Genomic DNA, 21,818 nt, shown 5'->3' with positions numbered 1-21,818 from the left:
TTTTTGTTGTTATTGACTTCATAATTATACCCGTCACAATATAATGGATTCGTCGATCTTTTGCCTTTGCTCTTGATGGTTGCCTAGCAAAAACCATATAATAAGTTATTTCCGTGGCGCAGGATGCAACGCTGGACAGTCGCCTACACTGGGTTTTGGTAAGGCACAGCCCCTGTCATTGAGAGCCAGACATGACTGGGCACCTCGGACTTGTATGTCGACGATGAAAAGGGGTGCCATCCCCTCTTTCCAAACGTGATCCATCCTCAACCATACCTACCTCTATCACTACTTGAACTAACAGAATGTTGTTCATTCTCACAACTGTACTGGCACATGTCGCCCAGGCGCATGTGGTTGTCACCTACCCAGGCTGGCGAGCCAACAACCTCGTCACGAATGCAACCTTTCCCTTTGGAATGCAGTGGATGTATCCTTGTAAGCTCTCCCCCAACTCTTGATGGCCACCATCGCTGACCGAAGGTGATACCGGTCAAAAAGGCGGCGGCATCTCCCCAACCACCAACCGCACCTACTGGCCCATCTCTGGCGGCGCCGTCGCCCTCCAGCCCGGGTGGTTCCAAGGCCACGAGACAGCCCTCATCTACATCAACCTGGGCATTGGAGAGAAGCCGGAGAATTACTCCTTCCCCCTGACCAAGTTTTACATCAACGGCCCGACGAACAACCCCTACCCGGGCACGGTCTGCATCCCGAAGCTGGACGTTCCGGGGACGGTGTGGTCGACAAGAATCAAGAGCGGTGATCGGGCGAGCGTGCAGGTTGTTGAGGCGTCGAGCCATGGGGCTGGGCAGTTTAGTGTTTGTTATCCCAGTGATGTCTTGAGCTGGTGAAGTTGCTGATGACAATACATGTGCAGTGCTCCGACATCATTTTCACCGACGACCCTGCCTTAGTTCCGCAGGTGAATGAGACCAACTGCTTCAACTCGACCGAGATCAAAGTGTCGAGTGTTTACCTGCCCGGGACGCCGCCGAATGAGAGCTGTAGCACGCCGAGCGTAGGGGAGTCGGGGAGGGGGAATCTGTTCGCTGGGGTGGACACACCGGCTGCTGCTGAGACGAGTGTTGCGACGGGTGGTGCAGAGGGGGCGAGAGTTCCAGTCATGATGATGAACTTGGTGGTCGTGGTGGCTGGGGCGCGATATATTGGCGGGTTTTGAGGGATTGTTGACAGAAGAATGGAAATAACGATACCGAGCGTGTAATCAATACAATTCTTTGTGACTGCCTTGACCTCTTTGGGCAAGTGGGGGAGGTAATGACATGAAATGCATCAACGTCACATCGCAGACGCGCTATCCCTGTCGTAAACACGACCCCCAGTCGCGCGTTCCCCTCGCACAAAGAAATACAAACAAAGTCTTTGTTGTTGTTATTTCCAACTTTACACAAATATCACGCATGCGCATGTGAAAAGAAGAAACACCACAGCCGTCACACGGTCGACAACAAGATGTTATACTCTCCCGAGTTGACCATGAACTCTCATGGCAGCAGCAGCCACGAACGCGGTCACTCTCGGTCCTCACTGACGTCGTCGCATCCATCGTCAAGAAGACGCCACAGCAACCACCCCCGGCCTGGACTAGCAGGCGCTGCCGAAAATGGTCCACCTACCGCCCGGTCCTCCCCCAAGATGCCGCGAATGGTGCGGTTCATAACGGCGGGGCATCAGGTGGCTAGCGGACGTGTGCAGAAACAGAGCCATCATGTCGAGAGGGGTGCCAGTGAGAGCCCAGCGGCGAGGGCTGCGACGCAGATGTTGCGGAGGACATCAGGTCGACCAGCATCAAGCCATGCCGATATGCCTGCGATGAGACCACCGCCGCACTCACCACGACCTTCTCACCACCTGCAATCACCACGATCATCTCACAGTCACTCACCACGTTCACCCCGACACGCTCGCACCCCTTCATCAGCATCCCTCTCAGGATCACTACCTCCCGGACAACAAGCCGAGATGTTCCAACCACAGCAGCGCCGAAAAAGACGCGCCGTCTCTCCGCTGAGAATATCACCAGACCCTCGGCAGGATAAGGAGACACAGGAAGACATGGTCGACACCCAACCCGTGACGGAAACACCACTCTCCAAAACCCCACGAACTCCCCTGGCGGATATCACACCTCCAACCTCGGCCTCGAGCCAAGAAACAATTGACTGCGGTAGTGACGACTGGGACGAACCTTCACAAGATGAAAACGACCAGCAAGTCGAACACGCACCGCCACGGCAGAGAACTCTGAGCCAGTCGGTGGATTTGCTCACAGAAGGAGAAGTGAGGAGCCTGTTGGTGTTATACGCCAAGTCGGACCCTTCCCTGTCACACTTTATACACGAGGTGTCACTTTCCAGGGTGGAGAGGCCGAGTGGGAGGGCGCTCACGGCGAAGGGGTAGTAGTTGAACACCGATAGGTGGCCGAAACTGTGCATCACGTCACAACACCCCCTTACCCTACGCGCCCGAGTTGGGGTTTCTGGAAGGGGAGGCACCACTGACTGATACGACACGGCTTGTGATACCTCCATCCGGTGGTGTGTGTTGCCTTTGCGGCCACGTGGTTTGCTTGCTTCCGAGGTGAGATTGCACTGCCTTGCGGTTTTGACACTCCAGGCTGCTTTCCGGAGCGGTGATACTGATGTTGTGTGTTATCTTGCAGCTCCAAAATAGCCGCCGAGGAAGCCAACCAACATCAGTTTGGACGGCTTGATGACCGGTCTTCGGGGCCGGTTCTTGTCAGTGTACGAGTGATTTGGGCAAAACGTCCAGGCCGTTGGTTAGCCTGTGTATGAGCCAAACTCTAACCCCCGGGTGCCTGGGGGGAAATTCTTTTGTTGATAATTATTGCGGGGGGGGTTGGGCTGCCCGGCATGATGTTTATGATGGACTGATGATGCATGTATATATCCCTCTGTCCCAACCTTTGTTTCTCATCTATGTCAGAGAGCAGGGGCAGCTTCATTTCAGGGTCAGGGACTCACTCTCACTTTTTACACATACCTTACACAGTCTTGGCTTTCGAAAAGCATTTTCCTTTGTCAATACGGCCATCCACTATTTAATCACAATGATTACTTACTTTTACCTTTCGGTCCTCCTCCACCTGCTACTATCCCCCCTCCCCCTCATCGCCGCAACCCCCCTCCTCCCACCCCGCTCACCACCACCAACCCTCTCCTTCAACCCAATCTCCCCCCCGATCCTCATCCACCCGAACGCCGTCTACCCCCGCGCCACCACCCTCTTCAACCTCTCCTCCCCCACCCCCGACAGCCCCCTACTCCTAACATCCTACACCACCACCCACCACTCAAACGGCCACAAAACCCTCTCCGCCAGCACCTCCAGCCATCATCCAACCCAAACCTGGACCTTTCTCTCTCACATCTGGACAGCCAACGCGTCGACCCACGAAATCGACAACCCCTTCGCCCTGCAGCTCCCCAACGGAAACATGCTCTACGCCTTCCGCAACCACGACATCGACCCGCTAACAAGAAAATACACCTACTACCGCATCACGCTGTGCGTCTCCACCGACTTTGGAAGAACATGGGAGTTTCTCTCCCACGCCTCTGAGCGGGCAGCGAAGAAAGAAAACAACGGGTTGTGGGAGCCGTTTTTGAGGGTGGATGGCAGGGGGAGGGTGCAGGTTTACTATAGCAGTGAGAGGGGGGTCAACAGGCAGGATAACATGCTTAGGGTGAGTGGCGATGGTGGGCGGACTTGGGGGGAGGAGGTTTTGGTGTCGAGGGCGGGGGAGGGAAAAGAATCAAGGGATGGGATGGTGGGGGTTGCTGAGGTTGGGGGGGAGGAAGAGGGGAGGTTGGTTTGTGTTTTTGAGACCACTACCGAGGAGGAGGGGGGGAGGAGGTTTGCGGTGGGTATGGTGGAGAGTTTTGATGATGGGGAGACATGGGGGCAGGGCACGAGGAGGAGGGTTTATACGGCGAGGAAGGGGAAGGATGCTGGCGCGCCGCAGGTCGTGAGCGTGGGGGGGGTTTTGGTGGTGAGCTTTATGACGAATGAGGGGGTGAGTGAGTCGGAGGGCGGGGAGGGAGTGGACGGGGGGGAGATGAAGATTGTTTTGAGCAGGGATGGGGGTGGGAGATGGGAGGGGGTGGGAGATGGGAATGGAGAAGGGGAGAGGGCAGCGGTGGCTGCGGGGAGGGGAAGTCATTGGCCGGGGTTGTTCAGGTTGGATGATGGGAGATTTTTGGGCCTGTATTCGGCTGATGGGGTAGGGGCTGTGAGCAGGATTTTTGAGATTAAAGGCTGAGAGGTGGTAGACAATGGTGAAGTGTGGTTGGGCTTTTGACGTTGTTGGACTAGTAGTAATACTTAGGCTGGCGAAATATCTTCATGTAAGTAGGGAAAGACTTTTGTTTCCGATATTCTCATTCTGCTGTCCAAGTGTTATCGAGACCTCTCTCTGAGTTTTACCACCACGCCAGACATCATCGCCATAAAATAGCACTCCATGTTTCCTTCTTCCGGCATCTCGACAATTTCGACTTGAAACTCCGCCAGCAGCGCAGTGACCACTTTGAAGACAATCATCTCAGCCAAATACCTCCCTGGACACGTCCTGCCTCCCCCACCCCAAATTAAGTTACTTCTCTCCATCGCTCTTAATCTTTCCAGGTCCTCAATCAGCCACCTTTCTGGTCTGTACTCCAACCCATCCACCCCAAACACATCTTCATTGAACGCATGTAGCCCAAGCGGACTACAGCCCACAGTTGTGCCTGCTGGAATGGCATACCCCCCTATAACACATCCATCCTCCGGAACTGTTCGGGGCAAGCTCATGCCTATCACCGGCCACAGCCTCTGTGCTTCCTTGATGGCGGCTTGGGTGTACCTCAGTTTCGTAACATCTTCCAAATCATATCGTCTCTTGTGTGGCCCACCCTGCAGACAGCTGCTAATCTCTGCAAAACATCGTGCCTCGACTTCAGCATGCGAGCCAATCATGGCAAGAACCGAGGTTAGTGTAGCGCACAACGTCTCGTGTCCCGCGCCGAAATTCGTGACTGCCATCCGCCGGAGGTAGTTGTCAGTAAACTCGTCAGGCCGGGAGAGGTGAAGCTGTATCAAGTCGGTGAGCAGGTCCTCTTTCACTTCCGGTGATTTGTTTTTCTTCACTTTAGCTTTTGCGCTTTGTGAAGGGGCCAGAGCGGCGGTGATTCGTTTCGACACCTTTTGATACACCGGCTACTCTCTGTCAGCTCAACCGTTGACAGACCACCATCACACACATACCGTGAAGAAAGGTTTGAACCCCTTTGGCGTCGCAAAGGTAATTCCCCAAGCATCCGCCCAAAACCTCCCTAACCACTTCCCAACCCTTTTCCCCATCCCAGAGTCCAACAGCGACACCTTTGTCACAACAGGAAACAACCCAAAAAGGCTCTTCCTTTTCCATCCCATATAGCTCTGCTTACTCGTCCCCCCATCACTCCCACTCTTGATATACCCCGGCGACCACCCCAGCACCACCGCCCCCAAGCACTCAACAGCAATGATATGCATCCACTCCTTCAAGTCAACCGTTCCCACGCCCCCTCCACAGCCCTCAATGACCTTCAGCCTCGCAACAGCGGCAGCAACAACCCCATCAACCGCCCCCTCAAACCTTTTAACATTACTGGCAGTATACACCGGCCCAATCAACCTCCTCTGCAACCGATACCTCTTCCCATCAAACTCCGACAGCAAATCCAACGTATCCGGCCACACAAGCCCCAAGTTCCACTGGTTTACCGAAGCCGGTTTATTCAACGCCGTAGCCACTGCTTCTCCCATCAGTCTCTTTCTCTCCTCCAACCAAAGCAAGGTCCATCTCTGGTCGGTTCAAAGCTCACCATAAAACTCCCCCTTCCCAAACCCACTCGTGACCCCTTATTGGGTAGGTAAAACCCCCAAATCAGCATCCCAATCACCAAACCCCAACAGATGAGTACCCAGTACCTACCATAAATCTCTTTGAACCCCCCCACCCCACAAACCCACACCTCCCCCGGCCCAACCCTCACGACAGGCCCATGTGTCTGATGCAACCACTTGGTCAGCTCCCTCACCCGTCCCTTCACCACCCACCTTGCCAACCAAACATTCGACACTGCCGCGAGCTTCGGCCCCGGTATCCCCGCCAAAGGATGCAGATACACCCTGTAGAAGGCGAGTGTGGCGATGGTGGTCAAGACAAAACAAAGCGACCACCCCAGGAGCTGGGCGGTAACGGTGAAAATTGTGCTCATTAATAACAAATTCAAAAAAATAAACATCAAAAGAATGGGGTTGAAGCAAAGAGAGCGTCGGAAAAATGCATCGTCGCGGAACATGGCCGTTGTGTTGTCGCAGGTCTAAGTTGACTCGGCCACGCATTTTCTGTGACAAGCTGAAGCAACGTCACAGTTTTTCCTCTGAACAAATAGGGTTAGGGTTGGTTGCTTTGAACAACTAGTACCATCATCATGGATCATGTCAACGAGGTGGCTGGCATTATTGGCCTCTTGATAGTGATCGTATATTTGTAGTTCAACTTGAACCCTCCATGACACAAACAATTCAAAATGCCCAGTGTTCAAGTCATACACTCATCCTTAAGCCACGGATAACAACCCCCCCTAAACTTGAGAGCCTGTGTTCACACAATCCTAATTCGGTGGACCGAGACTCAGCAAGTCGAGCCCCCTTTCCAACTCCGACTTGCTCGGCAGCTTGCCCAGCGGCAGCAGCTGCGCAAACTGAGCCATGACTGGGTCCTTGCCCATGCTGGCCATGGCCACGACAGTCTCCCCCTTGGTGTAGTAAGCCACCCACTTGCCCTCGTCAAAGCTGCCCTGAACAACCACATCATCAAACCCGCTGGCCTGTGTGTTGCCGGAATAGCGCATCTGGGCACCCAGGGCACTCCAAAAGATGGGGGCGAATGGCTGCGACTTGAGGTTGGCGCGCGCTGGGTTGGTGATGTGTCCAGCCGCAATGCGTCCAGCTTGCTGGGCAACGTTCCAGTGCTCGATGCGGACGTATTTGCCGTCACCAGCGGGTCCGTGGTAGGGGAACGAGGCAATGTCTCCAATAGCATACACGTCCTTGAGACCCACCACAGAGAACGACTCGTCGACCTTGAGGCTGCCATCTTCCTCCAACCTGACAACGCTGTTATCTTTGAGGTACTCAGTCGCCGGAACAACGCCAACACCCAAAATAACGAGATCAGCGTCAAGCTTGGTGCCATCCTTCAGGTGAACTGACCCGACCACGGATGGGTCAGAGCCCGAGGGCTCGGCCTTCTCAACGCCAGCCGACATGTAGAACTTGACGCCCTTGCTTTCCACCAGCTTTTGGATGGCACCACCAACCTTCTCACCGAGAACCCGCTGAAGTGGAACCTGTTCCATTCCCACCACAGTCACATCATTGTCCTTGGAAGTGGCCACAGCCAACTCCATGCCGATGAAGGAGGACCCGACGATAACAATCTTCTTGCCCTTCTCCCCAATAGCCCTGTTAATGTTCTCGGCATCGCGGACGTTTCTGAGGGTGAAGATGTTGCCCAGCACCTTGAAGCCTTGGAGAGGAAGCACTCTTGGCGTGGCGCCCGTCGCGAGAATAAGCTTGCTGTAGGCAAACTTGCCGCCAGATTTGGTCGACACCGTTTTGGTGGCAAAGTCCACGCCAGCCACCTCGTCCTGAACAATATCCACATCGCCCTCCTTGTACCACTCGGCGTCTCTCCACTGGAGCTTGTTGAGGTCGGTCAACAAAGCCTTGCTGAGCTTTGGTCTGTCAATGGGCAGGTAACCTTCGTTGCTAATGACTGTGATGGGGCCGGTGTACCCCGTCTCGCGAAGGCCTTCTACAGCCCCAAGAGTTCCAGATCCACCTCCAACAATAACGACCTTGTCGCCTCCCGTGGCCTTGCACTTGAACTTGGGCTTGCGGTGGCCGGCTTTGATGGTAGCGGCCTCACCGGTGATGTAAACAGCGCCGTCTCTCTCGGTAGCCTTGAAAATGGGAAGGGCATCGAGGGCGGGGGCATCTTCGACGTCGCCGGTCTTTCCGTTGAAGCAGGCTGGGAAGAACAGTGATCAGTAAGAGCACAGCACGACATGGGAGCATGTCAAGCAGGGAAGACGCGTACCACCGTGCCACGGGCAAGTGAGCTTGCCATCTGTTCCCAGCACACCCTTGACAAGAGGTGCTCCGTAGTGGGTACACCTGGGACCGGTGGCTTGGACAACACCTCCGGCGTTCAAGAGGAGAACCTTGGCATCGAGACCCTCGACCTCCACTTCTTGCTTGTCACCAGGCTTGAGATCCAGGGACGTGACGCCCTTGAGCTTGTATTCCTGAGCCATTCTGGTCGTTATGGATGTTGCAAAGAATCGTGGAACAAACGGTCGGACGTGGAGGGGCAGTCCCGATGCTGTTATTTGGGTGTTGCGAATGCGAACAAGACGCGACAGCACTCTCATCAAGGGTGATTTATAAGCAGGTATCAGGCGGGACAGGCGCAGGAGAGATGATGAAGCACGTCAATGGCACGAAGACGAATATGGGATGGAGGCGTGGGAGGTGAGGGGAATGGCCCGTTGTCATGCAGCAGCTGCGGACAGCTCGGGGGGGAGGGGCATCTTGGGGGGGGGTGGTGGAGGGCACAGAGGGGCAGTAAGCAGCATTCAGGAGCTCTCCCATTGGTCAATCAAGAATTGATAAGGTTATCGATGAACTCTGATTGGATGAAGGTCGACAAGAGGTGTCGTCATTGTGGATCCGGGATTTGGCTGTGGACACTGCGAGCCGTCCCTTTGCCAAGAGAGGCCATCGATCTTGGGGACAGGTCCAGTTGCAATTTCATGTCAATCATTCATTAAGACGTTTAGGAAATGGCCTCTCCCAGATCCATCCCCTGTGGATATTGGCCATCTAGCCAGTCGACAATCGTCTGCCCCCCCAGACCATTGCTCATATCCAGTGCCCCAAAGTCGACTGCTTCGGTATCCCAAAACAATGGTTGCTCGACATTCTCATCATCGCCATGCTCAGGCTGGGCGATTTCCTGACCCCAACTCGCTTGGCCAGACATCATGAGCAGTCGTTCCTGAAGCGCCTGTCGCTTCATCTGAGCCATTGCGACTGCCGCCTCAGCACGCCGCTCTAGATCGGCAACGACAACATGCATTTGGGTGAGCGGCACCGTGACAGACAAGTCTTTTACTTTGTTCAACATCCGAACCAGCCATTGGGTGATCTGCCTGTCTTCTTCCAAGTCCTCGTGTCCGGGGGACTGGAACATGTTGGTCAAGATAATGACCAGACACGACAACAATGCCGCCAAATTGGCCCTGATGATCTGGTCAGCTGGAATGATCCTCACAAATACCGCGGCACTTACCAGATATTAACATCACTCTCGGGCAATTGCATAAGGGCTCGGGAAAATTCCCTGCTGAGCTGGACACATCTCTTCCAAGCCGACGGCAGCGGGGGCTGTTGGTTAATGCAGGACTTCCGTTCGTCGGTCCTGCCCATCTGCAGCGCCATCAGGCTGCGATCCGAGATGATCTTCATCCAAGCAGCCTGCTGGCTCCAGATTCCATGCACCATGACCATACAGCCAACAAATGACCCATATAGCGCAGACATCAGGATGCGTTCCATCCGACCCAGGCGACTGTTGATGGCATCAGGTAGCATCTCGGCCGGGATGTTTGACCTCCAGTTTTCCAGCAGATATGTCAGTCTGATCACGCGCGCTTGTCTCTCGGCCATGGATATCTTGCTGCTCCGCGTGGAGTACAGCATGTCATATGTTCGGCCTTGAATATGCGCCAAGCGAACGCGCAGACGGAAGTAATTCACCCGCACTAGACCGTCGCCCGTGTATATGTCGCCCACCCCGTCCGCCGGATCGCTTGACGGAAGGTCCTGGTCGATATCAGCATCCAATTGTATCGACGGCGTGTGATGCTTCAACGAGATTTCCTTGTCAAGCATGTAAGCAATCCAAAACAAACGACACCTGTGCAGTCCTTGCTCTTGCGGGTACGACACCTCGATGTTGTTCCTACTTTGCATCTGCAGCCGATGGACTAGCCGAACAGCAGCACCTATCAGCACAGCTCCTTGCTTGGAGTTTGCCATGGTCTGGTAGAGGATCACGAGTCCAAGCAACGTCTGAAGGCCCAGCAGATCTTGCTCGCGCGTAACCAGCTCGGCAAGGACGGATTGGGCGTTGTTCATGTACCCCTTGAAAGCCGTCTCTGCCTCGGCAAAGTTCATATCTTGGATCGGCGTAGTGGGGATCCATGACCCAAGAGCCAACACAATGTTGACAGCCGCCCATGCCGCCCAAGTCCTGCGGGCGGGATGGGTGTACCAGTCATGTAACATGCGCATGAATTCAGCTTGGCTGAACAACGGGATGGCGTGGTTGATCTGGGAAAAGTACGTGTTGATGATGGGGAGAATTTCTTCTAGTGGGGGCAAGTTAGGTGAGGAGGCGCGGATGACGGATTCGCTTGGGCTGGAGGTTGCGGTCGAGCCTGCACTGGGGCCGGATGTATCGGTTGACGAGCCGGGCATAGGAAGGGTATTGCGTACCCTGACGGCGTTGTCAAAGTCGCTCTCCTCGCCGCTGGACATGGTTATAACCCTCGACTCGGGAATTCGATTTGCGCTGGCGAGGGCGGCCGAGGCAACACTGAGGACTTGTTGTAGCTGCTCCTCAATGCGGGCGAGACGTGACTCCAGGCCCTGGATTTTGGCGCTATGCTCGCTGCGTGGCATCAGCATCGCTTGTGGCCTTCCTCAATTAATCACCAAGAAGCTCACCTGTCCACCTTTGACGCAGCTGCTTCGTGCTCATCGGGTGAGTCTGTCTCTGCGCTGGCGTTGGTGTCGTGCCTCGCCACTTTCGGCCGGCCAATCCGACGACGCACTGCTGTTGTTTTGCACTCGGTGCTGTATTGCTTGCAGTTGGAGCACTGAGGTTTAATCATGTCGCATTTGATCTTTTTGACGAAGCAGAGGTCGCAGGCTATGAAGCCATCTTAGTCGATTGTTCCACTTCAGGGGTCACAGACAACGAGGAAAATTGCGTACCCTTTCTGCGGCTCAGTTGGGAGACCATCTCCATGGTACTGTCTCTGATATTCGATAAATGCTACTATCAAGAGGCGTGTTAAGTGTGGAAGGATGTCGAGAACAGGTATGGATGTGAAAATATGCGTGGACGGTTGGTGTGCTGACATGGTCAAGAGACATACGGAGTGCGTGTGTGATTACAAATTCGCTTATCTGCCTGATAGGATGGGCCCTTGCGCCATTGCAGGGTATGTGGGCTTGGCATAGGGGATTGTATGATGGCAGCGAGTGGATATATCACATATGGTATAAGTGCCGATGCTGACACCTGAAATACTGTTTTATTATCAAACTGGAAAACGAGGTCGAGGGCAGGATATCGGGGTGGGTAAAGGGACATATCTATGTTAAACTCCAACAACGGAGATGATTTGTACTGGGCTTAGACAACATAGGACTCCCTAAGGTATCATGTGAAGAAATCCATATCTATACAAAAACCTCCGAGAGCATCATTTCCCTGGGTAGGTTCGTTATATCGGTCATTATCTTGTGTAAGGCCTTCTAGCTTGAGTTTATATTCCCACCTAGGCACTATCATCATTGACTCAAGTAAGCGGTAGACACGGCCCCAACGAACATCTTATGTCACCTTTCAGTTTCTGGAAATTGCATAATCATTCAACCACTGTACCTAGATAGCACAGCCCAAGTCTACAAGTAAATCAAAGGCAAGATTGAACTGCTGCAACCATTGTGAACCTGGAGAACAATACACCACAGCCAAGAATGCCAAGCACGACAACATCATCAACAAAGTTAACAGACTTCTATCTGTGCAAAACGTAATCCCCCAATTGTCCATTGCCAATCATTTCAAACTTCTTATCGCGATCATCCAAGCCCATATCTACGGCAGTCACAAAATGGCAATAAGTGGAGCATCCCTTCATCCTGAGTAAATAAGCTCGGTGATGTCATACCAAGTCTTTTGCCATCAAGAACTCAAACCTTTTCGCAACACTACTCCGAGCCCGCAAAGATAAGAAATCTCCCAGGGCAAATATTTCCCAAACAGCAGTCATTAATCACGGCTATTTTCTTGATATACTTCACAAGAATCAGTCTTGAAATATCACTTCGCCAAAAAAACAAAACCATCACAATGTTTGCCCGCCGCTCAGCCCAGGCCGATCAAGTGGCCGAGGCCGAACTCACCACCCAGGTCCAGTCGCAACAGTCCCAGTCGAAATCCACTACTCCTTCCCCAAATCATGCTCAGCAACAACAAGAAGGCGCCACTGCGACTGACCACCATCACCGCCGTCATCATCACCAGTGGGACAGCCCCCGCACTGGGATCCTGTCCGAGGAGGATGTTCTGAACCAGATGCGCTTACGGTCACGGTCTTCCAGCCGGCAAGAAGTGCAGCCGCGGGAATCCCAGGATAATCAGGGCTCATCGTCGACAGAAGAGGTGAGGGAGAGGCAGGCCGAGGATGGGAAACGAATTAATAACTTGACGGCCGAATAAAAGGTTTTAGAGGAAGTCAATGCCTGTTGCGAAGACTTCTAGGCACAAGATGAGAATGGCAATGCCAGCAAACTCACTACCTATCTTCCTAAGTGTTCAGGGCAAGCGGGGCTGACTTGTTTTGGGGGGGGGCGGGGTGCGCGCCCGCGGTGGGAGAATTAAACAGGAAATAAAGACTTTACCTATCATCATCCATGACCAGTGACACTTGGACCTCATAACGCGACCAACAAAACACCCACACAACTCCCACCATACAAGCAACACTTTCGCCCCCTCCTGCATCTACCTCATCGACGCCCTAGGCCAAGACAAATCGTCGGCATACGCCAACACGTCCGCTGGCCTGGCATCCTAGAGGGTCACCTCTGACTTGCACCGCCTCTCTCCCGATTTGATCATCACATTGGGGGCAGGGCCACTGACTGACGGGAGGGATAATCTTGACGGTCTGACTAGGAACTGAATGACCGATGGGTGTATTCCTACGAATCCTGTTGCGATTGAGAGCGAGCCGAGCGTTTTTGGGTTGGCGTTGGGAGAGTAATAGGTAAGTAGCAGTAACTGCTTATAATGTACGGTTAGGGGTATAGGTCGGAAAGAAGAAGAAAACTGGGAGGTTGGGTGGCCAGGACCACTATAAACTGAGATAACTGGCTCTCCAAACTGGAATTCCCAAGTTCCAGGTTTAATGTGAGTTCGAGCCCCGCGCTTCTGGGTTTCACAAGGCACAACATCGCAGGAACTCTGTGATTGGAGTAAACCGAAACCGATAATGTGCTGCAATGCTTCCCTTTTGGGCTAGTCTGGGGTTTGACCTCCAACTCAGCCGCAAAACGCCACCTCCTTCGCATCAAGGGGGGTCTCGTTGATATACCAAGCGTAGACACACGTCAAACGAACAACACGATCAAGCGGAAGCCCATGGTGTTGCACTACTAGCTTCCACAATACTGTGAGCCGCCAACATGCCACGACGATATGGCCGGACGCGCCGCCCTCCGCCCAAGAACATGGGCAAAACATTCCTCGGCGGTTTACCCATCATACTTGTCACATACCTCTACTTCAGGTACTTTCCGACGCCAGGGGAGGAGGACATCGGGTCAAGCTTTCTCGCCGTCGAGTTTATCATCTGGGCGATTCTCATCGCGTTCGACGAACCCGCTTTTGTCATCTATTTCATTCCCAGCCTGATTGGCGCCGTCATCTTCGCCACACTGTCGCATGCGGATGTCGATACCAGGGTGCAGTTCATCATATGCATTTCGCTGGCTCCGGCGATGATCTTGTCGTTCGCGTTTGCGGCCGTCTTGTATGGCGTGATGGCTTACTTCATCTTGGGGTTTGCGTGGTCGCTCGGGCGCCACTTTGTGCTTCGACCGATACGCAACTTTCCGAGTATCGTGTACCGTCTTTCTGGGGGAAGATATGTGACTCGGTGGCCCAGGTTCCGGAGCAAGCATCGGTTTGGGGACGTCAGACTTTGCGAGCGGTGCAAAGAGGTTGTCGGTCAGTCTGGCCTTTTGTCTGGGACATGGGCCATGTTTACGAGAGCAGAGGAGCGTCACCTGCTGTGCGACAAGATCCAGGATATGGAGGATAGCGGGTGTAGTCTTTGTGAGGCTTTGTTGAGTCAGCGATTGGCAGATGAGGAGGAAACGGGGGCACCTATGCTCATCAGGGGTTACGGTACCGTGAATACTCGCTATGGGGAACGTGATCTCGAAGAGGGAGGTGTCAAGCTGAAGCTGGAGTTTGTCAGGAACCCCCTTTGGTCAGAACAAGGGCCGACCCTGGCCGTCTCCCTCGAGGCGGGTGGCGCCAAGAAGGAGCTGGGTCTACAAGTGTCAGAGGGGCTCCTAACGGCCGAGCAGAAAATCCCCAGGTTCACCGGCTCAGATGCTACGGTCAAGACCATCACAACCTGGCTGAAGGACTGTTCCAGCCATAAAGCCTGCCAGCTCCCCCACAACACCCCTCCATTCCGACCAACCCGCCTCATCGCCGTCGGCACGGTCAAGAACCCCAAACTCCGCCTCATCGACACCAAATCCGACATGGACTTCCTGATCGACCTCAAGGACGGCGCAGGCGAATACGTCGCCCTCTCCCACTGCTGGGGCGGCAACATCGCCTGCAAGCTCACCACCTCCAGGCACAGGTTCATGAAGAACTACATCACCGAGGACACCCTCCCCCTCAACTTCCGCCACGCCATCGCCACCACCCGCCGGCTAGGCATCTGCTACCTCTGGATCGACTCCCTCTGCATCATACAAGACTCCCCCGCCGACTGGGCGGCCGAGTCCCCCACCATGGGCCAAGTCTTCACCCACGCCCACTGCGTCCTCGCCGCGACAGCATCGTCCGATTCGACGGGCGGCTGCTTCCGAGACCGATCGCTCTCGTGGGTCGAGCAGAACATCATGACCTCCGAAAAAAGGAGGTGTTTTGTTTCCAACCCGCCGCCGCTGAGAGCGCTCTTTTACTGGAGGGTGGAGCAATCGCCGCTCACCAACCGCGCGTGGGCTTTCCAGGAGAGGTTGCTGGCGAGGAGGGTGATACACTTTTGCGAGGATGTGGTGCTGTTTGAGTGCAACACTCTCCAGGCGTCCGAACTGCACGTGAACGGGGTGGGGTATGACAGCACGCCGTACATGGTGCAGGATGGGAGGTTGGTCAACTGGATCGAGGCGATTCGGTCGTTGACGGGGCAGCACAACGTCAATGGGGAGGGGCATACTCCCCAGGAGAGGAGAGCGGTGAGAGGGATAAGAGGGGCGTTGGATGTGCTGCAGAGGTTGGGGCCGGTGGAGACGCAGAGGTTTGGGGAGAAGGTCGAGTTTTGGAAGAGGTGGTATGAGATTGTGAGTGTTTATAGCAAGGGGCAGCTGACGAGGCAGACAGATCGATTGGTCGCGTTGGCGGGAGTGGCGGAGCTGGTGCAGCAAAGAGGAAAGGTGGGTTATCTGGCTGGGTTGTGGGACTCGGAGCTGTTGGCTCTAGGGCTGTTGTGGGTTGTGAAGGAGGTAGAGGAGAGGCAGGAGATGTATTGTGCGCCGTCTTGGTCTTGGGCGTCGGTCAGTGGTAGGATTGGGTTTCTGCCGAGGGGGATCTTGGATAAGATCAACTCCAAAGAGCATGACCTTGTCTTTTGCACAGGCGTGGAAAACGTGGAGGTGTGGCGGAATGGGAAGCTTGTGTCGGAGGCAAGGAGTTTGGTGGACAATGGGACCCTGACCGTCAGTGGACCGGTTGCTAGGGGAAGTCTGGCGGACGGAGAAGGAATGCGGCTGACTGGCACGAGTACTAAAAGTGCCATGGTGTTGGAATGGGTTCCCGATTGGAAGTTGGATGACATGGAAAAGGGGCTACAAGAAGTCTTTGTGATTCATTTGGTCAAAGTATTCTTTGAAGACGAGGTACGGAGCTACGGGCTGGTAATCAGGGGTAAGGACGATGTTGGCACAAATATATTTGAGCGAATCGGTGTGTGGTCCGCCGACTCAGACATGGTGATGGAAAACATTGCTTGGGAGCGACAAAGAGTCGTTCTGGCGTAGGACAACAAAGTCTTACCTTACCACCTTTGTCCACAACCCAAGCCCTTTGGCCAATATGAAACCGAAGTGGGTGAGGGGAATGTATCCTGTTCGTTATTTCTATAAGGTATCCAAAGTTCGACACCCTCTGGTTCCTATCTATAATTTCTATCACCCAAACGCACCTAGGTATGTATATGATACATCCCAAATCATCTCACAACCCCTGGTTCATTAAACCCCAATAACCCGGCTCCATCCCAGTAAACACCCAATCCTCCCCTCCTGATCCCATTGGAATCTCTCCCAAACTACTACTTCTATCATTATCAGAGTGTTGCTGCTGCGTCTGCTGCTGCTGATGTTGGTGAGCATCAAACCCAATTCCGTGATGCAAATTGTGATACCCATCACCTCCCCCATGGCCAGAGATGGGACTCTGATGTGCGTGCCCATGGCTCTGAAGGGAAGGATCTATCGGCGATGTGTGAAACCCAATCGGGACAGTGACATTTCTTTGTCTTCCTCGTGGTGGGTGTGGATGGGGGGAGAGGCTGCCGCCTGGCGGCCCGGGGGAGGCAGCTGGCACGGGGATCATGTGTGGTGAGTGGGCAGAGGAGCTGACACTTCTTGCTGCTTGCTGTGATGGCGGTGGCATGGTCGGTGGAGGGGATGTGCGGGCGTTGTTGATGTTGATGAGGCCGAAGAAGGGGAGGTTGAGGTTGAGGTTGAGGTTGAGGGGCTGCTTGATTCCCGAGTCGATCATGTCGAGGAGTTGGGATATGAGGGTGACAGATGACTGGGATAGCCTGTTATGGGGTTGGAGTAGGGCAAGGTGCTGCATTTTTGACAGAGTGAGGCTGACGAGCTTGATGTCCGCTTCGCTGGTCTGGTTGGTCAGGGTGAATAGACAGAGGGCTGTGGAGGCCATAAGGGCTGCGTAGGACACTTGATAACACGTCCAGGTCGGGTGGGATTGGGAGATGCTTTGGTAGGCCATGTAGCGTTGCAGGATTTGGCGGGCGAGGCCGAGGGAGGGTTTGTGGTCATCGCCAACAGGAGCTCCAGTTGATATGCTGTGTATGATGTAGGGCAGGTGGAGGATGAGCGAAAGGTTGAAGTGGTTGATCTGGAGAACGAGATGGCAGATGGCCGCTTTAGCCTGTTCCCAGTCTGCCTGCCATTCTGATGGCAATGTGGGAACGAACCACCAGTCAGAAGGCATGATCTTGGCCGCGTGCTCGAGCTCGTGATCAATCTGCTGGTATGAAACCGCCGCCTTCTGGTTGATGAAATCGGACACTAGCGAGAGGTTGTGGTCGAGTATCCGCTTCGCAATGACGGTGTGAATCTTGGTGTAACGTTCTCGTGGGCTATCCCTGAGCATTGCCTCTTCGCTCGCGAACGTGTTGTCCGGACTGCCCGCGGGAAGCCCAAGCATAAGAGACAAACTTCGATCAGCTGCGTTGATGCAGTACCATAAAGCCATCGGTGATGGGCGTGTGGCCTCGTTGGTTGTCAGATCCGCAAACCTGAGGGTTTGCATACCATTACGACTCAACCCCATCATGGTAGCGAGAGAAAGCGCCTTTCGAAAGATGAGCCAGGCTTTGCGGATGTTTCCTGCATTGCTATGCCAGTATCCGAGAATAATAAGACATTGGAGCCCTTCAGCTGTCCCAACAAGGTCATCGTTGGAAGTAACCAGCTGCGAAACTTTCGAGACGATGCCGTTCATCAATCTGTAGGGGTTGAAATGTTTCTGTCTCTCCTGAGACATCACGCTTCCTGGGGGTTGCTGCTGGATGCAAATGCACAGCTGTATCAAACCTTTGGCTAAAACGGTGGGATGAGCGTTCGGGGGCGGGATTGTGGCGATGTTCTCAGGAGTCTCGGAAAGGCCCTCCACGATGTCCTGGTAGCTATGGAACAGTGCGATTATGAAGTAGGGTGCAGGTGTTGATTTGACGAGAACGTCAACGTCATGTTGGGACGGAAACAAGGAATATAGGGTTCGACAAATCTTTTCGTATCGTCTGCGAGCTGGCCCTTTGCTCGATACACTTTCTGTTGACCGCCGTGATGGTATTGTAAGCCTCGCCGTGGGTTTCTGTAGAGAGTTGACGCTGCCTTGGATGCCCAGCAGCATAGCCGTTGAGGCCTCATGACCAACAGGCGACTCCATCACTTCCAGGTCCAGATGGGGTGTCTCTTGGCCATCCACATCGCTCATCAACGTTTCATCAGACGGTGTCGGTGAACTGGTCTGTGAATGGTCTTGAGCTGAACTGGTTCCCGATCCAGTCTCAGGCATCACGCGGTCAACAACTTTGGCGACAAGGTCCTCGAGACGGGCTAGGCGCTGGGCAAGGCGGCGGTCAGGAAGCTGTGGTGGTTGAGCATCGGCGAATTCTTGACTTCGACAGACGCTGCCGCGTGCCTGGCAGGGCAAGCACACGGTGTCGTCTTGCTTTCCAAACTGGCATCGTATCTTTCGTCGTCGACCTGCAAATACATGTCAGCGCCTTGCTACCAATGGCCTGTGAGAAAGCCGTTGGAGCTAATCAGGTTGTGAACCCTGGGCGTGTTACCAGCATGTCGGGTCGGTCGCGGCCGCTATCATATGCACGTCGGATCGGGAGGTAAGATGCGAAAAGAGAGATTGTGCGGACTTACACTCCCAACAACTGTGCGTTCCCTTTCGGACTTTTCGTCGTCTGGCATCGGATCCCGAGCGCTGGGCCTGCTCTTCCATTGTCTTACTTCCCCCGATTGAGCAACAAAAAGCTGCTGCTTTGCTTGCAAGCCCCGTACCTTATCTTTGGTTGATGACGGCAAAAAAAGGGCTGTCGTAAGATCAAAGAATTGCCTGCCTTCCAGTCCTTTTAAGACTAACAAAATGGCCAAGTCATCCAGAGGAAACACGGAAGAGGTGGAATGGGGTCCAAGACCATATGTATCAAAGATCACCATCTCCCCAGTGTCCAGGGCAGGTTGCGGAGGTGACAGTCTGCCTGTCACCCGTTGGTTGCAGACCGACCAAAGCGAAGAGCACAAGATCCAAGCATGCAGACTTGCATCTTTTCGGATGCCGAGACGGATGATTTGGAACCGTTGGTCCACTCTGCAGCCATCGAGGACGAACCAGAACATAACAGCTCAGGTTACACAAGCTGATAATCTTCTCTTCTTCAACCTCTACACGCTTGGCATATTGGGTCGTCTGGCGGCTAGCGAGTTCTCTGCGTCTCCACTAGACCTTTGCATACACAGTAATGCATCCAAACTGGGGAATAGGGGCGTCAACAGTTCTCGGCGGTTACACAAGGCTAGAACCCTAACCCTCGTCATTGGCAAGGCAGACAGAACCGACAACACGACAATATGACGGAGCTGGAGTGTGATTAACGGAACAGAAAGGACAACCGTTGAGATGCGGTGAGATCCCACCGATATTAATACCGTTGTCATACCTCGACATGATGTATATTGATGTAGGGACTGGGTAGACGCACACAGCCACTGTTGATGTGTGCCAACCCAGGCCGCAGGCCCCTTCTCCCGCTCCAGGGCTCGGCCACATGGCGCGGATATATTGTGTGTGGTCGCCGAGCTGGTGCCACGCCCGCGCATCTGTAGCGCACAAATAGCAGCCGATAACGACGACAGCCACCACACTTCCCCGTCCCAGCACCTTGTTTATGGGCCAGATTAAAGTTTTAAACTTTCGGGCAGTGGCGACATAAGGTATGTACCTAGGCATTCTAGAACAGCAGTCTCTGCCTACTTAGCATCTGACTTAAGGTACCTTGGCCAGTCCGTTCTGTGTCGAATCAGAACTACTCCAGTTTTTGCCAATGCTGGAAAGGCCCCCGCAACGGCCATGTCATAAACCGCTCAACCGACCGGAGTAAATCCGTCCTCAACCTGAAATAACTCCGGGCTTCTGCGACTCTGTCACCAACCGTACCTAGGTACCGTACCTATCATGCCGGATCCATGCTTCTAGTCCTTCCTTGCGACGTTGAAAGTGCCCCCCAACTTGCTACCATACCTACAACCAAAATACTGTATCCAGGCAACAGTTTAAAGGCCTGGTTACGCATGTGTCACGTCGCACAAAGATGGCTGCCGAGCCTGTTCGGACAACCAACACTCAACCCAGCCACAGCCCTACCTACCTACCTTGTAGCGAAGATCGAGTGTGACAAGCTGTAGTGGTGTTTGGGGTCCAAACTGTGATGGGGAAGGAACAAGTAAATAAATATGATGAATTGATGGATCTAATCTATCGACTATCTCCTTCATAGCGAAAACCCCAAATGCAATCTTGGCAATTCAAAGTCCAAATCAAGCCCACCTCTACACCTTGTCAACTCTATCAACCTTCTTGATAGGGATAATCACCTCCTCCCGGATCTCCGCAACCACCGGCTGCTCCCGCACCTTGGGCATCGGGATGTACTTTACATCGTCCAGCTCCCCCTTTGTATTATCATGCACCAGAACATAATTCATCTTTGGGTCGTAGTTCTGCTGCACGAGCTTGGCGATACACATGAGGGCGATGGCCAGCAACACGCCGTAGAATGTCTCGTATTCAATTCTTCTACTCTCCCCGACCCAGCCATAGTCCTTAGTTAGTTCATGTTATTCTAGACACCGAGGTAAAACAATAAATAAATAAAAAAAGAGGTCTGCTCTGGCGCCGATGCCAAGAGGACGCAGCAAGGGGAACAGGGCAAGTGAAGGAGAAAATAGTCAAGAGACAAACCTTCGATAAGGCATACTAGCCGGGAAGGACTCTTGGCCTCCGGGTCCTCCCATGTCGTTTGCTTGATCATGGCCCGGGTAGTCATGATTTGGCTGGAACGACACGGCTGTACGACGTTGGAAACAGGAAGGCGATGACGACGGCTGCTGCACCTGCAGTCGATGTTGCAGCTGCATGGGACGTGTGCAAGGGACCACTACACGCGGAGCGCGTTTGGCGAGGGCTTGTGTAACGCCCGGCAGCCGCTGGGTGAGAGATTTGGAGAGCATTGTGGCTTGTGGAAGAGATGTGTCAGCTTATGGGAGAAAGCAAGATGGCATATATTTCCGGGTTACTTTGGGGTTGCAGACAGAAAATGTTTTTATAGAGGTCGGCGAGCAGACGGTTGGTGACCGGATAATGACCTCACTTTGACGATGTATCGAGCAATCCCACGGACGGTAGAGCGTTTAGATGACACTCGCGTGTTAAGCAAAAGCGTCATGCAGACTCTCAATCAATTTCTTCACACCAGTCTGGAGTTTGCAGAGATATATAGAATTAGCTATATCTTGTGTTTTTTATCGCCCCATATCCAACACCAACAAAATGGCCGGGGTTTTCATCAGATACAGATTACACTGTACCTTTATTGCCTTTTAATCCTCTACGAGTACTAATGTGCGACGTCGAAACTACTTTGTCATAAACCATACAGGTAACTAACGGCACCTTTGTCCGTAGAGCGTGCGCTTTTGTCCCGACCTTATTGATAAAAGCAAAATCAAGAGCACTCCTCACCCTGGCAGCTAGGTCACTGGAACACGAAACACTGTGACACACAAAAACACAAGATTCATTG

At 53.6% G+C, this 21,818-nt stretch overlaps 11 protein-coding genes across 11 annotated transcripts; 5 read left to right on the top strand and 6 right to left on the bottom strand.

The window, feature by feature from the left end:
• Positions 1-305: 305 nt before the first annotated feature.
• Positions 306-1,183, top strand: QC763_400500 (uncharacterized protein; the record flags this gene model as incomplete). Its single annotated transcript, XM_062911663.1, has 3 exons — positions 306-438; positions 484-821; positions 881-1,183. 3 exons carry the CDS (start codon positions 306-308, stop codon positions 1,181-1,183), a joined length of 774 nt encoding a protein of 257 aa, XP_062765233.1.
• A 293-nt stretch (positions 1,184-1,476) lies between these two features.
• On the top strand, positions 1,477-2,424 carry QC763_400490 (uncharacterized protein; the record flags this gene model as incomplete). The annotated part of the gene is made up of 1 exon (XM_062911662.1): positions 1,477-2,424. One exon carries the CDS (start codon positions 1,477-1,479, stop codon positions 2,422-2,424), a length of 948 nt encoding a protein of 315 aa, XP_062765232.1.
• A 496-nt stretch (positions 2,425-2,920) lies between these two features.
• On the top strand, positions 2,921-4,306 carry QC763_400480 (uncharacterized protein; the record flags this gene model as incomplete). Its single annotated transcript, XM_062911661.1, has 1 exon — positions 2,921-4,306. One exon carries the CDS (start codon positions 2,921-2,923, stop codon positions 4,304-4,306), a length of 1,386 nt encoding a protein of 461 aa, XP_062765231.1.
• A 137-nt stretch (positions 4,307-4,443) lies between these two features.
• QC763_400470 (uncharacterized protein) lies at positions 4,444-5,835 on the bottom strand (the record flags this gene model as incomplete). The annotated part of the gene is made up of 2 exons (XM_062911660.1): positions 4,444-5,244; positions 5,293-5,835. The coding sequence occupies 2 exons, from the start codon at positions 5,833-5,835 to the stop codon at positions 4,444-4,446; spliced, it is 1,344 nt and encodes a 447-aa protein (XP_062765230.1).
• An 854-nt stretch (positions 5,836-6,689) lies between these two features.
• Positions 6,690-8,664, bottom strand: aif1 (Apoptosis-inducing factor 1; the record flags this gene model as incomplete). The annotated part of the gene is made up of 2 exons (XM_062911659.1): positions 8,180-8,664; positions 6,690-8,110 (listed from the first exon to the last, which is right to left on the bottom strand). The coding sequence occupies exons 1-2, from the start codon at positions 8,511-8,513 to the stop codon at positions 6,690-6,692; spliced, it is 1,755 nt and encodes a 584-aa protein (XP_062765229.1). The 5' UTR covers positions 8,514-8,664.
• A 40-nt stretch (positions 8,665-8,704) lies between these two features.
• Positions 8,705-10,833, bottom strand: QC763_0060580 (uncharacterized protein; the record flags this gene model as incomplete). Its single annotated transcript, XM_062905846.1, has 2 exons — positions 8,705-9,383; positions 9,434-10,833. The coding sequence occupies 2 exons, from the start codon at positions 10,831-10,833 to the stop codon at positions 8,918-8,920; spliced, it is 1,866 nt and encodes a 621-aa protein (XP_062765228.1). The 3' UTR covers positions 8,705-8,917.
• Positions 10,834-10,868: 35 nt separating this feature from the next.
• Positions 10,869-11,487, bottom strand: QC763_0060570 (uncharacterized protein; the record flags this gene model as incomplete). The annotated part of the gene is made up of 2 exons (XM_062905845.1): positions 11,143-11,487; positions 10,869-11,077 (listed from the first exon to the last, which is right to left on the bottom strand). The coding sequence occupies exons 1-2, from the start codon at positions 11,174-11,176 to the stop codon at positions 10,869-10,871; spliced, it is 243 nt and encodes an 80-aa protein (XP_062765227.1). The 5' UTR covers positions 11,177-11,487.
• An 802-nt stretch (positions 11,488-12,289) lies between these two features.
• QC763_400445 (uncharacterized protein) lies at positions 12,290-12,658 on the top strand (the record flags this gene model as incomplete). Its single annotated transcript, XM_062911658.1, has 1 exon — positions 12,290-12,658. The coding sequence occupies one exon, from the start codon at positions 12,290-12,292 to the stop codon at positions 12,656-12,658; it is 369 nt and encodes a 122-aa protein (XP_062765226.1).
• Positions 12,659-13,626: 968 nt separating this feature from the next.
• QC763_0060550 (uncharacterized protein) lies at positions 13,627-16,906 on the top strand (the record flags this gene model as incomplete). Its single annotated transcript, XM_062905844.1, has 2 exons — positions 13,627-16,220; positions 16,468-16,906. The coding sequence occupies 2 exons, from the start codon at positions 13,627-13,629 to the stop codon at positions 16,490-16,492; spliced, it is 2,619 nt and encodes an 872-aa protein (XP_062765225.1). The 3' UTR covers positions 16,493-16,906.
• QC763_0060540 (uncharacterized protein) lies at positions 16,299-19,300 on the bottom strand. Its single transcript, XM_062905843.1, has 2 exons — positions 18,880-19,300; positions 16,299-18,708 (listed from the first exon to the last, which is right to left on the bottom strand). The coding sequence occupies exons 1-2, from the start codon at positions 18,956-18,958 to the stop codon at positions 16,421-16,423; spliced, it is 2,367 nt and encodes a 788-aa protein (XP_062765224.1). The 5' UTR covers positions 18,959-19,300; the 3' UTR covers positions 16,299-16,420.
• Positions 19,301-20,436: 1,136 nt separating this feature from the next.
• Positions 20,437-21,413, bottom strand: QC763_400420 (uncharacterized protein). The gene is made up of 2 exons (XM_062911657.1): positions 20,978-21,413; positions 20,437-20,812 (listed from the first exon to the last, which is right to left on the bottom strand). The coding sequence occupies exons 1-2, from the start codon at positions 21,244-21,246 to the stop codon at positions 20,566-20,568; spliced, it is 516 nt and encodes a 171-aa protein (XP_062765223.1). The 5' UTR covers positions 21,247-21,413; the 3' UTR covers positions 20,437-20,565.
• Positions 21,414-21,818: the final 405 nt, after the last annotated feature.

The sequence above is a fragment of the Podospora pseudopauciseta genome, chromosome 4, assembly GCF_035222475.1.
Source record: "Podospora pseudopauciseta strain CBS 411.78 chromosome 4, whole genome shotgun sequence".
Classification (NCBI taxonomy): domain Eukaryota; kingdom Fungi; phylum Ascomycota; class Sordariomycetes; order Sordariales; family Podosporaceae; genus Podospora; species Podospora pseudopauciseta.
Note: the sequence above shows the minus strand (reverse complement) of the source record. Positions and strands in the feature narration are given on the sequence as shown.

Bases quoted from the DNA above. Each gene is read 5' to 3' on its own strand.
- QC763_0060540 (XM_062905843.1), bottom strand. From the start codon at position 18,958: ATGGAAGAGCAGGCCCAGCGCTCGGGATCCGATGCCAGACGACGAAAA. The intron at 18,709-18,879 runs GTAAGTCCGCAC...ATGTATTTGCAG, and splicing joins AACGCACAGTTGTTGGGAGT to GTCGACGACGAAAGATACGA.
- QC763_400420 (XM_062911657.1), bottom strand. From the start codon at position 21,246: ATGCTCTCCAAATCTCTCACCCAGCGGCTGCCGGGCGTTACACAAGCC. The intron at 20,813-20,977 runs GTTTGTCTCTTG...CGGGGAGAGTAG, and splicing joins GCTAGTATGCCTTATCGAAG to AAGAATTGAATACGAGACAT.